Source organism: Solanum pennellii, chromosome 7, assembly GCF_001406875.1.
Source record: "Solanum pennellii chromosome 7, SPENNV200".
NCBI classification, from domain to species: Eukaryota; Viridiplantae; Streptophyta; class Magnoliopsida; order Solanales; family Solanaceae; genus Solanum; species Solanum pennellii.
Window position 1 is genome coordinate 671,598 of NC_028643.1, and position 15,673 is coordinate 687,270.

Sequence of the window (15,673 nt, forward strand, 5' to 3'; positions counted from 1 at the left end):
GGGTTGGTTAGAATGTCTCATATTGGTTGAGAGAATGAGATATTGTCTTTTCATTTGGTTTCGGGAAATCTTCACCTAGTAAGCTAGCTTTTGGGTAGAGTTAGGCCTAAGATTTATTTTCTTAACAATCTGAAATAACAATGTGCAAATGACCTTCGGGACACCTGCATCTCCTCACCCTAGGCATTCAGGTGGTGGTAGGGGGTGGTGTTTTTTCACATTCTCGAATGGTATCAGAGTAGAGAAACCTCGACAAAAAAGTATATTGTATTAGGATGTGAAACTATCTGTCATTAGTTACAAAATGGGAGAAGAGAATTGTATGAAGCAGAATTGCAATTATACTCGGTTTGTCTGTACTTCAATAGCAGAATGTGCACTTAGACTTTAACATCAATACAACACCATGAATTTCTTCAAGAAAACTCGAATGATTTCTCTCGTGGAGACTCAGTTCTTTAAGGAGTTTATCATGGTAATATGTCTGAGGTTGCTGATTACGTAAAACAAACAGTGAGTCTACTTCGGTGGAGAACTTTGATGTTGCTCTGGACTGTAATCCTTTTCTCGTTTGTTTAAATTGGTAACAAGTGTTTCTTTGATAAAGTTAAAGAAACATGGACGGAGGGAGTATTAGTTAATTTTTTCTATTATAGGATCATACTTCAAGAATAACAATATAGAAGAACCATGACCACTTCGAATCCCTTTCCGTCATAGGCACACATTGTTAAGTAGTATGCTCAAAAGTTGGATTTTATAACAGAAAATTTACCAAATTAGAAACCGATGATCCTTTTTATGGAATGCTGAAATGTATTATTTTTGCTTGATAGCCCCGCTTCTGACATTTTGCATAATCTACTGCACAAATACTTCTAAAACGTAGCATTACCAATGGAATTAAGGACTCTTTTGATCTATAATACGCTGCATATCTGTTAGATGCTGTATTATTTGATTTACAATTGATCTCTGCTGAACTTGTATTAATGATAATCTCTTTTTTTTTTCTTTCTTTTTGTTCTTTTCTGTCCATACAGTACCCTCGGACAGGGACTTCAAACTAGCACATATCCCGGGGAGTCTATTTTCTCTATAGGATTGGCTATACTTGGGCTCATTCTCTTTGCATTATTGATTGGTAACATGCAGGTAATGATGGACTGACTTGTACGTTTCTTTCTATCAGTTTCATTTGAGTTTAGGCAGTAGTTATTGTCGATATGACGGAACTACCATACGGAGAAGTATGTAATTAATAGTTATTTCGAAGGATGAAGGAACATTGAAGCTTAACGTTAAGAGTTGGCTCAAAATAAAGCAACACTTTTTGTTTATCAAATTATGAATTGTGTGGAAAGCTAAAAAGTGAGATGTAGAATCACATGGTTACTATTTGCAAGATATCTATATTATGGCATTTACGTTCTTCGCAATGCAGTGTTTTTGGTAATGACATTTGTATCTCTTGAGAAACCTGCGCTCAGATTTTGGTGCTTTTCTGTTACAGACGTATCTACAATCTCTTACCATTCGACTAGAAGAGATGAGAGTTAAAAGGCGTGACTCAGAACAGTGGATGCATCATCGGTTACTCCCACAAGATCTCCGCGAACGGGTTAGGCGCTATGATCAGTATAAGTGGCAGGAAACACGTGGAGTGGATGAAGAGAATATAGTCCAGAGCTTGCCCAAGGATCTTAGGAGGGATATCAAACGTCATCTTTGTCTGGCTTTAGTGAAGAGGGTAACCAACCAACTCTTAGATTTCTGTGCTTCTGTTACATTTACACATTTTATCCACTTGTCTTTGGGCGGAGATTGAAGTATGATTTTTAGATCCTTACGAAGATAAAACACTAGGTGATCTCTTCCCATCTGTCTAAGCTTTGGTGGGGAGTGTTATCTGATACATGTTGCTGATGGGAGGTAGCAGGTATTACGGGGAATTAGTCGAGGTGTGCGTAAGCTGGCCCGGACACCATGGCCATAAAAAGAAAGTCTAATTCTGTTGTTTCATGGTTTCCCTTTTTCACAACTACATACTAATGAGATGATGGGAACTAGTTGAAAATGTTCACTCCACAACAGGCGTCGTCTTGTTGCTAACTGTTGTTGGAGTCGGATTCTATCTGGTTGTGTTTTACTAATAATCTATTTGTCATTGATTTCAGGTTCCTCTATTTGAGAATATGGATGAAAGGTTACTTGATGCTATTTGCGAGCGTCTGAAACCATGTTTGTATATTGAGAACACTCACATTGTTCGAGAAGGAGATCCAGTGGATGAAATGCTCTTCATCATTCGCGGCCGCCTTGAGAGTGTGACAACTGATGGTGGGAGAAGTGGTTTCTTCAACCGTAGTTTGTTGAAAGACAGCGACTTTTGTGGAGAGGAACTTCTAACCTGGGCACTGGATCCAAAATCGGGCTCTAACCTCCCATCTTCCACTCGTACGGTGAAAGCTCTGACAGAAGTGGAGGCTTTCGCTCTTACAGCAGATGAGTTGAAATTCGTTGCCAGTCAGTTCAGACGTCTTCACAGTAGGCAAGTTCAGCACACATTCCGTTTCTACTCACAACAATGGCGGACTTGGGGTGCTTGCTTTATCCAAGCAGCGTGGAGGCGGTACACAAAGAGAAAACTTATGGAGCTCCAACGGAAGGAAGAAGAAGAAGCCGAGGCATTAGCTGCAGGTAGTGGTAGTTCTGGTGGCCCTACTTACAGTATCCGTGCAACGTTCTTGGCATCGAAGTTTGCAGCAAATGCCCTCCGAGGCGTTCATAGGAATCGGAATCTCAAGAGTGCTAGGGAGCTGGTGAAACTACAGAAGCCTCCAGAACCAGATTTTAGTGCAGATGCAGATTGATTTTGTTTTTGAATATATGCTCATTCTGATTTTGGTGAGTTTGCAAAGAGGCTTTAATGTATAATTTTATGATTTAGAGTGCTACTGCAACAATATTGTGTAATTAAATATGGTTAGTATGACCTCTAATTCAAATCTTTATTGAATTTATAGCTATTTATGAAAATTTATATGATGTTGATATGAACATTAAACCCTAGCCAGAGAAAAAGAAAACAACTTTGGTGATTCTTTACCATATGCTAAAGTCTTTGTAGGTCATCGATAGTGCTAAGATTTTGTGTTATATTATGGGTAAATTCGAATACGTGATAGCTGGTTAACAAAACATCAAAATATGAACTGACTAGATTAACAAATAAACCATCCTTTACGATTTTTTTGGTACAAGAATAATATTGTCAACTAAAACATGCCGTAAATGAGGATTGAATTGGCCTAAAATCCTCTTAAAATGTCTCCATACAGAAGTTAAAAAATAAAACTAAAAAGAACAAATGGATTCGTGGAAACGTGTAGGGTAGGTTACAGGAAGCAACTTTATACTATCAAAACCTGGAAGCATCAAACAGTCTTGGTCCACAGTATGATATATGCGGTCTCTCTGAGCTCTGAGGAACTGCAATACGACACTTTAGTCGATCTTCACAGATGAGTAGATGAGCCTTGTGAACCAGAAGCAAGCGTAGAACCCGATTGTGCCAGTCAAGACAAAGAAAGCATATGATGCAATCAACATGTAGCCAAAGTAGAGCATACCAGATACGGGCTTTGTGATCTCGAGCTTTGTGAAGAAATAGAATGCTGCATATAGGAAAAGGTAGAGAGCTGATGACCCTGAAGTGAGGTATGACCTCCACCACCAAAGATAATCCTCACTGCATAGCTGGAAATAGCAGAGCACAATGGTAATCTCGGCACAGGTGACGATAAGGATGACGAGCACAATGAAGAGGAAACCAAATATGTAATAGAACTGCTGTAGCCAGATTGAGGTGAGGATGAAGAATAGCTCGATGAATACGGCTCCAAATGGGAGTATGCCACCGATAAGGATAGAGAACACTGGGTTCATGTACCAGGCTTGCTCCGGTACTTGTCGAGGGATCTTATTTGTTTTCACAGGATCCTCAATAGCTGGCTTCTTAAAACCAACATAACTGCCAACAAAAACGAGTGGTACAGCTATGCCAAACCACAAGAAAACTAATGCAAACATGGTTCCAAAAGGCACTGCCCCTGACGATTTCTCTCCCCAAATTAGAGCATTCAACACAAAGAAAAGAACAAAAACAACTCCGGGGAACATGAGTGCTGTCTTGAGAGTGATTTTCTTCCATTCAGATCCTTTGAACATCTTGTAAAGGCGGGCTGAAGCATAACCAGCAAAAACACCCATGAAAGCCCAGAGAAGCAACATTGCTGTCATCAATCCTCCCCGATTTGAAGGGGATAAGAATCCAAGGACAGCAAATGTCATTGTAACTACTGTCATTCCAAAGAACTGGACACCAGTACCAACATAAACACACAACAGATCAGAGTTAATTGGAGGCCTAAAGACATCCCCATGGACCAATTTCCATCCTGTTTCTTCTTGAGCCTCTTCCTGGGTCTCCAACTGATTATACTTGGAAATGTCACGGTAGAGGGTCCGCAACATAATCATTGCTACCATTCCCGAGAGGAAAAGAACAATCATCAATGAGTTAACAATTGAAAACCAGTGGATCTGATCATCAGCCATCAAAAGATAAGTATCCCATCTTGATGCCCACTTGATATCACTTTCCTGAGAGTTGAAGAACAGACACGGGAGTTACAAATTCATCACAACCAGCTAGCTTGCATGTGCTATTTATGCTGGCAACGAACTTTCTTTTAATTGTTCATGATTGTTACAAAGTAAAACACCGTCTTGAGAAAGTTTCATGAGAAATTCAACATCACCAGTAAAGTTTTGAATAGGACATTGGAGGTACTTTTGGGCATAAAGATAATGGCTGACCAGGGTATCAGGCTAGTAGTATATGCACTTAAACTGTAGAGTCAAACACGGAGACTTAAAAAAGATAAAACATTATCTTCATAGTTAGATGTCGTATACCTCAAATTCAACATCATATGTGAAGATGATTTCCTTCTTATCTTCAACCTCTTGGGGAGAATCAGAACTTGTAACAGTACGTTTGGCATGGGGATCACAAGTGGTCAATCGATTTTTGCCATTCCATTCCCCATCATATTCGTGTTTCACACTGGAAATGAAAAACGCAATTTATATATCAACATTCATGACAAAGAAACAATAATTGAAGTTGAAGCATATAAACCACACAAAATTACCTGAATGGTTTCACTTCAAATCCTACAACTCTCGCAGCATCAGTTTGTGGATCCTTGTGAAACTTGACAGTGAATGTCAGATGATTATGGATGAAATGCTTCTCCTCCTTGCTCTGAAGGGTAAAAAAATGCAGAGGAAATAAGTTCACAATGCCTCCAGAGTATTACAAACCAAATTCACCAAAAGAACATTGAAGAAATCTGATACATACTCCAGCATATTGTCCCTTAAGACCAACATGAAAACCATGCTGATAGACTGTAGTGTCCAGATCAGGCCTTTTGATAGGCATAACAAGAGGAAGATTGTCCAAGATCCTGTTAAACGTCACATCTCATGTCAGACCCAATACTATAGAACCAGAAAAAAAGGAAACAAAATTTAATATGCAGAGTCCACAAGAGATTTCTCACATGTTGACCCGATACTCATCTTCAATCTTCTCTTTTAACTCTTTGGCATTCTTTGCATTGAGAACAACACGACACACAACATTGCACATCTGTGGTTCTCTCATATGGAACTGCATAACACATTTCCCAGTCAAAACAAATTCCCCCTTGTTCAAAGAATAAGACAACTGCACACTAGCAACCCAGCAAAACCCTCCACAAGAAGAAGATAACAAAGAAAAAGCATGGGGAAAAGCATATCTGAGATAAGTGACTAACCTCAAAAGGAGAGTTCTCAATACGATCACCACGAAGAACTTCACCAAGATTCTCTGCACTGTCAACAATTTGTTTTGGCGTGCAGTAAGGAAGGGAATAATAGGAATAAGGAAGTTGTGTTTTTGTAGAGGTCAACTTGTTGACTTTCACCATCAGAGGGTCACCCTGCCCCATGAAAAAGAGAGGTGAAAGAAATCAATTTAAGACAAAAGAACATTTTTTACCAGACTGACTAAGAAATTTAGCGTGCTGAGGAGCCATTTAAATGTGGATACATGGACAAAATCATCATTTAACTTAAAGAAACTTGTACATAATTTCTTTGGACAAGAACAAGAAATGCTTAATAAAATTAAAGCTTTTTCCTGCATTCTGTCTACCAAGAATGTCTCTCTCTGACATTGCTCCTAACAATACTAGTAACAAAAGAAATTTCCTTTTTCATTATATCAATCTACAGAGTATACTCACTAAACATCTGAATCGACAACTAAAACTCTCAACAAGGACAACTTATACACCTCAATTCCAAGCTAGCTAAGGTCAGCTCTATGAATCTTTAGTCTCCAGTTAGCTCAATTTGGTCCCATTTCGTTCCGATATTCAAATGACAGTGATGATATTAGCTTTGAATTACATCTTTTATAGAGATAAAAACAAAATATTCAAAAAAATTCTGATCCTACGTGGACACAATGAACACTTGATATAGTATATCAACCAAAGACTAGAAGTAAAACCAATAAACACAGAAAAGTTAGTGATGGTAATTAGCCAAATGCACGGCAAAGACACAATACATGAAACACCAAAGACATCCTAATTAAAACCATTGGCCCAACTTGCAGGCATAGACAATCGAAACGCCCATAAACTGCGGTGCTCAATAAATGTTGGACAGTAGGATCAACCATTTGTATAGCACATTCGAAAGTACAATGTTGATAATACTTCTTTCTTTTATGAATAGAATGTTGATAATACCCGATTAAAACCATGTGTTTCTCTTGTACAAGGGGGAGTTGATTCAGACCATGACAAACACATCAAATCTAACAGAAAAAAACAGTAAAAACTACAGACACTAGACGACCAAAACCACTAAAATCCATTAAATGATATGCGTAGATCTAACAGAAACAAAGTGTTACATACCATCGGTCAATCTTACTAAATTTATTATCATTTTACTCTCAAACTTCCTAATCTACACCAGATCTAACATATAAGCCGCCAAATATCCAAATCTAAACTTATATCACCAAATAGCACATGTATCAACAAAATAGAATCCAGTTACATACTGCATAACAGCACACAAACTAGAATCGAGATCAACAAAGTACACTCATTTCTATCTCTAACCTCCAATATCCCCACCGAATAATGTAATTACAACATATCGCACACATAAACACACATAAATAGCATAAAATATTAGCATCGAGATCAGCAAAGGAAGCTCATTTTTTCCTCCATCTTCTATCTTCAACCACTAATATCTTCACATAATCATGTAATTACAACAAATCGCACACATAACACATAAATTAGCAACGAGATCAGTAAGGAAGTTCATTTTTTCTCCAATATTATATCTCAAACCTCCAATATCTCCACATAATCATGCAAATACAACAAATCGCACACAATACACACATAAATAGCACAAAAAACAGCATCGAGCTAATATTTTCCTCATCATTCAATCTCAAACCTCCAATATCTCAACATAATCATCTAATTACAACAAATCCTACACTACAGCTGGAAAAGCTCACCTTCATGAAATCCTGCGGAGCAACACCTGGTAGATAAAAACATTGAGCTTCAAATGAAAACAAACATATCAGCACAAAAACCGAGATCCACCGGTGAATCAACTGAGGCCTTACGACCTCCATAGCTCTCTCTCACTGAGATCTAGATCCACACACACCGACACGCACTGAAAATCAAAATCCGAGAGCGGTAGAGTACAAATTCCGCTTCTCTCTCTACAAACTTTCTCTCTCTATATGTAAATCTTTCTTCAAAGCTTTGGTGATATATATATATATCTAAATGATACACACAAAGTTAATTAGTGAAGAGTGGGGTAAAATGTGGATTAAGGAAGTGATTAAGAGATTAATTATGACGCGTTTGTTGTATAATGAACGGTTTAGATTGGATCTGAGTGACTGCCGTCATATATCTAAGTAATAAAAAACATTTAATGAAGTACTAATGGATTATTATTGGTAGATTATTAGATTTAATTTGTATTTACTTACCATAACTTTTGTTTATAAAATCATCTTATTTTCTTTAAAAAAAAATCTTTCTTTTTATTATGTAGGGAAGTCGTTCTCGTATTTTAAAACACTTGTTATGTTTCATTTTTTGAGAATGGATTTAATTAATTTCGGAGTTAAATGAATTAAATTATTTTAATATTTAAAGTAAAATTTAGAAATTCAAAAACTATTAAAGAAATGTTATATGATACAATTCTTCCTATATCAATATTGAAGGGAGTAAGGATATTCACCCGAACCTGATTATAAAAAAAATTACAATATTTTTTAAATCACAGCAATAAAAATTTACTTAGTGATTAAGGAGTTTTAATTCACTTTTGAGGTACTAAGTTCAAATTTTACTTATATTAATAGTTTTTGAATCTACATAGTGAAAATTTAAATTCGTAACAATTTAATATATTAGACAAAATATGTGTAATTTAATTCATAAAAAAAGATGTAACAAATAATTTGAAATGAAGGAAATACGTTCTAGGCTTATAAATATCTTTTTTTCTTGTTGAGATTTTTATAAATTTATTTTACTTAAAGAATAAGTAGATCATAGATCAATCAAAATTGACACCGATTTTTACATTGACAAGTTTTGAAGGTTATATTTAAGAAAAATTCAATACAAGAATAAGAAAAAAAGGGTAAATATTTTATAAGATTATCATTGAAATTTATATATATAGTATGTAGAATTGGGAAAAAACATGTATATGCATGATACATTTTTAAAGTTATTTTTCTTCTCACTTATCTTTAATAATAAATATTCGATATCCAAAATTTACTAATCGAACTTATATGAGAAAATCAAAGCAAATCTAATCATGATCCTTTTTTTCATTTATCAAACTCGAATCGACACCTTTGATTGAGGTTGATTTTATTTTTCATTCAGTTTATTATAATCCTTAATGGTATCATAAATAAACACCAAAAAGATAATATAATCAGACTTTTCTATATAACAATTATTTTTTATAACATATTTTTTTAGTATAACTGATATTTACTTATATTATTGTATCATAGCAATCAAAAAGTATTTCGAAAAGCATTATATTTTTCATAAAAATATTTTTTGTCATGACAATTACTTTTGACTTTAAAAATATTAAAATTTGATAGAAAGCAAATTGAATCACTAAGCAATAAACAAAAGTCCAGCTGTTAGATCTTTACTTAAACAAGAAATAATTTGAGTATTTAATTACCTAGATTAGGACTACCTACTTGTATATGACTAAACAAAACTTTTATTATAACACATTAAAATAAAATGCAAGTAAGTTTAAATCCTAAAACATACATATATTATATATAACAAAATTATATACACTTGCAATAACACAAAAATGGTATTAACCATTACTGGAATTTATCTTGGAATTAGTTATACAGTTCAAATTATCTGTCGTGTTTCTTTACTACACGCTTCAAAGAAAACATTAATATTAACTTGACCGAATAAGAATTCAAACTGAAAAAACAAGAACATGGTTCAGTATTGTAACCAACAAAACCACTCATTTTCCATTTGTTAACCAACAAATAAATCTTTCAACTTATCTCAATGAATTCACAGAAACAAGATCTTTGAGCCATATACCAGCAACAAAAGAAAAAAAAATCAATCAATAAATAACAATGCACAAGAGCGAAATGGCGAAAAGTTCAACAAGTATAGTTTAGGTTTCGTTTTCAGGGGATGCTTCGGTTAGCCTTACTGAACGAGGAAGCATGAACTCGGCGTATACAGGATAATGAGAAGAAGGATAAAAGCCATCAATGTTGTCGCTTACCACCTCACACGAGACGGGTATTAGAGATCTGCCTCTGAAAAGGATCCAGTCAACATGTAGATCCTGAGTTTGGCGATCCCAGCACAAGCAAAGTGCTCGGAATATTAACTTGAAGAACTCGAGTGGACCTTGTTTGGTACCTGATGTAATCGAACAGTCATTTTCATCATATCATATATCGGTAAGTCAATATAGCAATGGGATTTTGGAGGATTACACAACCTTTGAATCCATGATACGTCCGTATAAGGGATACGTTTTTTCTCACACGAGCATTTGGCCAAACATCTCTCATATCACCGACAACTCCGTGCTCTCTGAGAAATACAACATGTCAGCTATATCAAGCATTTTAGCTCACACTTTAGCGGTAACCACCGGTGGTAGAGCCAGGATTTTTACTAAGGGGCTCAAAATATGAAATGTAAACACATGAAGAACCCGAAGGTATTCATCATCTACTATATATACATAAAAAATAATTTTAACCATGTATAAACAATGTAATTTTCAAACCTGGCTGCGCTCCTGGTAATCACCGACAGGCATGCAATCTAGGCGATGACAAAAATGTAAATCATAATTTACTATAGCTCGCGCTACTAGTTTAGTTATTTCTTTTTCTGTGTGATAATCAATGTTCATAGAAAGCAAAAGTTATCATAGCTTAAATGCGAGGGAAAAAGGTTGTTTCCAATAGATGCTCAGCTCAAGGAAAAGCAAATGAAAGAAGTTCAGAAAAAGAAATAACGGAAGTGAAGAAGTCTTGGCAAAGGGAAAAACAACATTGATCAATAATGTCTCCCGAATTTATTCACACGGCACAGTATGACAAGGCTTTGAAATCTATACGGCGCAGAATAGTAACGAATATTGTCAAGTCCTGGACAAATGCGTCCTCTGGGGTTAATGTTCTAATAATACAAATAGAGTAGTTAATGATTTTCTAAACTCGATTATGTCTGAATAGCAACAATTGTCAAACTACATTTTGTAATCAGTATATTCCAAATGTTATATTGAAAGACGACAATTAGTTATTTGCTTATTCTATATGATAGATTAACCTGGCCGAGTAGAAACAGCCTACGAGTTTGCCAGTTGTCAAATCACAACTTAAGGCAATATATCCCTTGTTTGAGTAGTTAAAATCAGGCCATATTCCGTGGTCTGACAGGAAAACTAGCAAGTTAAGTAGTGCCACTGCAAGGTCGAGTTTGCGAATAACTGAATATAGTAAGCAAGGTACTATAATGGTAAGACTGCAGAAGCGATACAATAGAAAATAAAATGCCAGCGGCATTATTACCTAGATCTCCCAAGAAGAAAACGACCTGTAGTGGATTCCTTTTGGGTATTAAATCCCCCACAGTACACAACGGATAAGCTAGGGGGCAAGGATGCAATATGCTGCCAAGTGAGCAAAGCACCTCGCCTGCGAGCACGGGGACTGAACTCATCCATGGTTGTATTAACAATCTGAAATGAAAAACCTGGCGGCTCAACGCCTTTCAGCTGGAATGTGTAGAGTCTATGTCAAGGGAGCAAAGCACTCAATAATCCATGCAGTAAGGGGTCATTTCATTGCCGGTTAAAGTTATGCAGGTATTAGTTATTCAATAATCCATGAATATTTTTTTACCTTTCTCCCTGAGTTAAGTCATATTTGGCCATAAAATTCTAAAAGTCATATTTGGCCATATCACTCACAAAAATTCCAAAACAATTCCAATTTGTATTCATGGCCAAACACAACCCGGAATCTCAGTAGCTCAGGTGGTTCGCTAAGGGCTTGATTCCCCATCATGCAATTCCCTCCCCCATTCCCCTTCCCCTTTGTAATACACCAATTTCCAAATACCATTTTTCACTTTGAAAACAAAAACGAGTTTTTTCAAATTTCGCAATTTTCATGGCACAAAGCATCTAATAACATGGTAGTAGCTCTTCTACTTTTGGATAGTTCCCTTCCTAGCCGGCAACCAAACGACTCCTAAAGAACAAAGATGAAGGTGAAAAGACAATTAAAATTAAATAGATCAAAAGGATATTGCCCATGTTGCGGTGCACGGTACTGTAGAACCCCAAGACATACTTCCAGGCACCGAAGGTGATTCAGACAACCAAAATGTTCCCCCTTCTAAAAGCTCGACCTTCAATCGAAACCAGATGATCTAAGATAGCTTGTATAAAATAATTTTGTTTGATTTTCTCTAAGCCAGATGCTAAGTTACATTACAAAAGAAAACATGGTTCTTTAGGGGGAAGAAGACCTTTTCCTTGTCGTAAAATATAGTACAGTGCTGATCAGAAGTGTCTTCAGCTCCTTTTCTTGATATTCCAAACTGTTCATAACCTAGTTGGTAAAAATAAAACGATACAAATAACGACCAGCCATTAGCTCTTCAACATAAAGAATACTAACACAAAAACATACCTAGTGTAATCCCATGTGTGTACGCAGACCTTACCCCTACCTTGGGAGGTAGAGAGGCGGTTTCTGATGGGCCCTCGGCTCAATGATCAAGAATACTAACACTCCAAAAGAAAAAGGGAAATCATAAATGTTGTCATATTATACTTACCAATAAAATAAAATTAATTACTAAAATACATCCTTGTATTTCTTAAGACACATGAGGAACTCCTTAGACTGAATATGAACAATGTATTGTAAAATGCATCATCTTATTTTCCATGAATAAAGTAAACTTGGTAAAATTGAACATTCGATTCAGCAATCAAAAAAAGAAGGAAGAAGGTATTCAAAAGTCTATTTTTGACGACCAAGGAATCTGTTGTTTCAACTTCGAAAGTCGGGGATAATGTACTCATCCCTCTACCCCTCCCCACTTAAATACTAGACAACCATGTTTCAAGCTCATAATGTGCGTCTACTACATCCCACTGTACTACTTTACCGTTAACAAAGTCTTTAAAGTTACTCTAGTTTCTAAGGTTCATATCTATCATACACAACGATCATTTGGGGAGGTCATGATGATAAGAACAGGTAATAGAGGCAGATACTTCATCTATCCCATGTGAATAGAATGAACACAAACATTTCTTAGGAGAAAATTATGTATAGCTTTAACATTTGTTTGCCTATTACCTTCATTGTTTTTGCCTCAATTTGCATATAACATGTAGAACCATCTTGATTCAACCCCTTTTCTCTCCCTACATATTCCCTCATACTTTCTAAGTCATAAACATGTTAGTTTCTACAAGTCCAGAAATAGGATATGTACAACACTAATGCCAATTTTTTCATTACATATACTAACCTTCTCTCTGGTGGACCAAACACTAAAACATAGTCATTGTTTGGGTATCGAGTTGAACAAGCCGAGCCAAATCGAATTAGAGACAGAGTTTATTACAATATTATGTCAAGCTGAGTTCAGCCGAACTTGCTATAATAAGGAGTAGAGCTGAACTAAGCTATAATATATTCGAGCTCGACTGAACTGGAGACAACTCTTCAATATTTGTTTTACGAAAATCAAGCTGAGGTTATACAGTTTTAAGGTCTAAGTTTAGTGGGAGTGGAATGGTTATCTGAAAAAATAGTTTACCAGGATATAGGGTGAATATATACCACTCTGCAGTTCATGCCTTTGTTACTATTTTCTGGAAAACCATCTTCAAGAAATGGTACAACAATCCTCAGAAGAAGATGAAAGTAAAAGCCAAAGGTATCTCCTATCCCCAAACAGCTTTCTATAAACTGTAATTCTTCTATATACCATCCCCCGTGTCTTCTAATCGGAGATCTTTTTATGGTAGTCCATCATCCACATTCCTTACACCACCTCATTGAACATTATGACCCTCGTTTAATGTATATGCTGCTTAATGAATTTTTTTACAGTAAAACCTACAAGAATTGTAAGATACTTATTTGAGTTGCCAATTGTGCTTGCCTACCAACCTACTTAATGTTAACAATGTTGCTTGGACTCTTCAAATATGTTGCAGTGTCCGTGTAGGATGCTTCAAAATAGTGCGTTTTCTTGAGGATCCGACATGAGGGCAGCAAGATTTTTGGAGAGTCTAAGCAACATATATATTTCTAGAAGGCTGAACTTAACTGTATACAATAGAAGCTCCCTCTTGACGAAATGCTCAATATCTTACTCTTCGTAGCATATTTGAACAAACACTAAACTCTGGTCCATAACTCCATATATGACATAAACTCAAAGTAAAGACGACTCTCAAACTGTCATCTATCTCTCCAGCAACCATTTTCTGGAATGTCACACACAAAGAACAACCAGAAAAGTTGAAAACAAACATCTTCAATTTAACTTAGCTATACTGGCTACAACATTACACCCCCACCCAAATTCTCATAGCCAATTGATTCTGAGCACAAGCATGTGAGCACTTTGAAACAATTCTTCAGAAAAGCAAAATAACCTATTCTTCCCAGACAATGTGCAGAGATGATGAAGCTAGCTATAGTTCACAACTAACAACAATAGCGCACCGAAACTATCACTTTTTCGCGACTTTCATACCTCAACTACCCATGGTTCTCTCTACCTACCTAAACTCTCACTCGATTTGTATTAAAACACACCTCGATGCTGAGTTGGTCAAATATTTGTTCCCAATCAACAACAACCCGTGTACGCCAACTCAGCATCGAGGCGTGTTTTAATACAATGGAAGTGATAATTGAGATATAAAACTCGCGAAAAGGTGAGTTTTTTTACCATTAACTTAAAATAAGATCAATCTAAAAGATTTACCTTGTAAGCACTGCTGAATATAGTCCAACTGTGACTTCACACCTACAAAGCAAACACAACCAAACATTGATTAACAAATGGCTGCAGAAACAAAACACAAATCCAAAGAACTGCAAAAAAAGACACAAAACCCATAAAGCAAATCACAAATCAAAGCAACCCCAAATCACCCATTCCAACAAAAACCACAGAAAACCCAATCAAGATCCACCTAAATACAGAAAAGTAACAAAAAAAAATGAAACTTTATTCAAACCTTGTTGGGTACAGAGAATCATAGGAGAATAACTTGTAATAACACTTATACACAAATCTTTCCTCTTCTCCCATGAGTTTGGACTGTCCTCTAACTGATCTTCAAGAAGATTAAAAGTCATTACACTCAAAGAAACACTCATTTTTTCCAAAAAAAAAAATTGAATCTTTTTCTGTATAATCAACTAAAATTGTATCTTTTTTTATATAATCAAACACCCTTTATCTACATGTTCATGAATCAATCATCAAACACAAATTCAAGAACAAAACAACAAAAATCAAGATTGTTTTTTTAAATTATTTTCTGAAAGTTGTAAACTTTTGAAATGCAGTTTTATTCAATTTTAGCTAAAGAGAGCAGCAGACAGAATCAATCAAAGACGTGTCTGAAACCCAGAAGAAAACAGTGGCCATTTTCAACTTTCGCACGTGCCAAGTCACACGTGTGAAATGGATCAACAACAGTTGGATTAATTTTATTTTTTTTGCTATTTATTGTAAAAAAATAATAATTCAAATTAACCAACGAAACGAAAGAAATGTGGAGAGTAAAACAAGAATATAAAAGGGAAAATTTGTTCATTTTATTATAATCCCAAAATTTGATAGTCACGTATAAAGTCATTAATACACAAACTATGAAAATAAAAAATGATTACAAG

The 15,673-nt window shown here is 35.7% G+C and overlaps 3 protein-coding genes across 3 annotated transcripts in view; 1 reads left to right on the plus strand and 2 right to left on the minus strand.

Moving 5' to 3' along the window:
- The window catches only part of LOC107026199 (probable cyclic nucleotide-gated ion channel 5), an 8,788-nt gene extending 5,749 nt beyond the window's left edge, over window positions 1-3,039 (plus strand). The window contains exons 6-8 of the mRNA XM_015227080.2: window positions 1,044-1,155; window positions 1,514-1,750; window positions 2,178-3,039. Of these exons, the coding sequence (XP_015082566.1) occupies window positions 1,044-1,155; window positions 1,514-1,750; window positions 2,178-2,873 (1,045 nt within the window). The 3' untranslated portion in view covers window positions 2,874-3,039. The remainder of the gene's footprint in view (window positions 1-1,043; window positions 1,156-1,513; window positions 1,751-2,177) is intronic.
- Window positions 3,040-3,203: 164 nt separating this feature from the next.
- LOC107025881 (transmembrane 9 superfamily member 9) lies at window positions 3,204-7,926 on the minus strand. The gene is made up of 7 exons (XM_015226655.2): window positions 7,673-7,926; window positions 5,892-6,056; window positions 5,634-5,743; window positions 5,432-5,537; window positions 5,220-5,332; window positions 4,981-5,131; window positions 3,204-4,665 (listed from the first exon to the last, which is right to left on the minus strand). Exons 1-7 carry the CDS (start codon window positions 7,793-7,795, stop codon window positions 3,508-3,510), a joined length of 1,926 nt encoding a protein of 641 aa, XP_015082141.1. The 5' UTR covers window positions 7,796-7,926; the 3' UTR covers window positions 3,204-3,507.
- A 1,762-nt stretch (window positions 7,927-9,688) lies between these two features.
- On the minus strand, window positions 9,689-15,391 carry LOC107024391. Its single transcript, XM_015225367.2, has 7 exons — window positions 15,010-15,391; window positions 14,754-14,795; window positions 12,264-12,346; window positions 12,042-12,143; window positions 11,300-11,514; window positions 10,213-10,307; window positions 9,689-10,130 (listed from the first exon to the last, which is right to left on the minus strand). Exons 1-7 carry the CDS (start codon window positions 15,149-15,151, stop codon window positions 9,877-9,879), a joined length of 933 nt encoding a protein of 310 aa, XP_015080853.1. The 5' UTR covers window positions 15,152-15,391; the 3' UTR covers window positions 9,689-9,876.
- Between the last annotated feature and the right edge of the window lie 282 nt (window positions 15,392-15,673).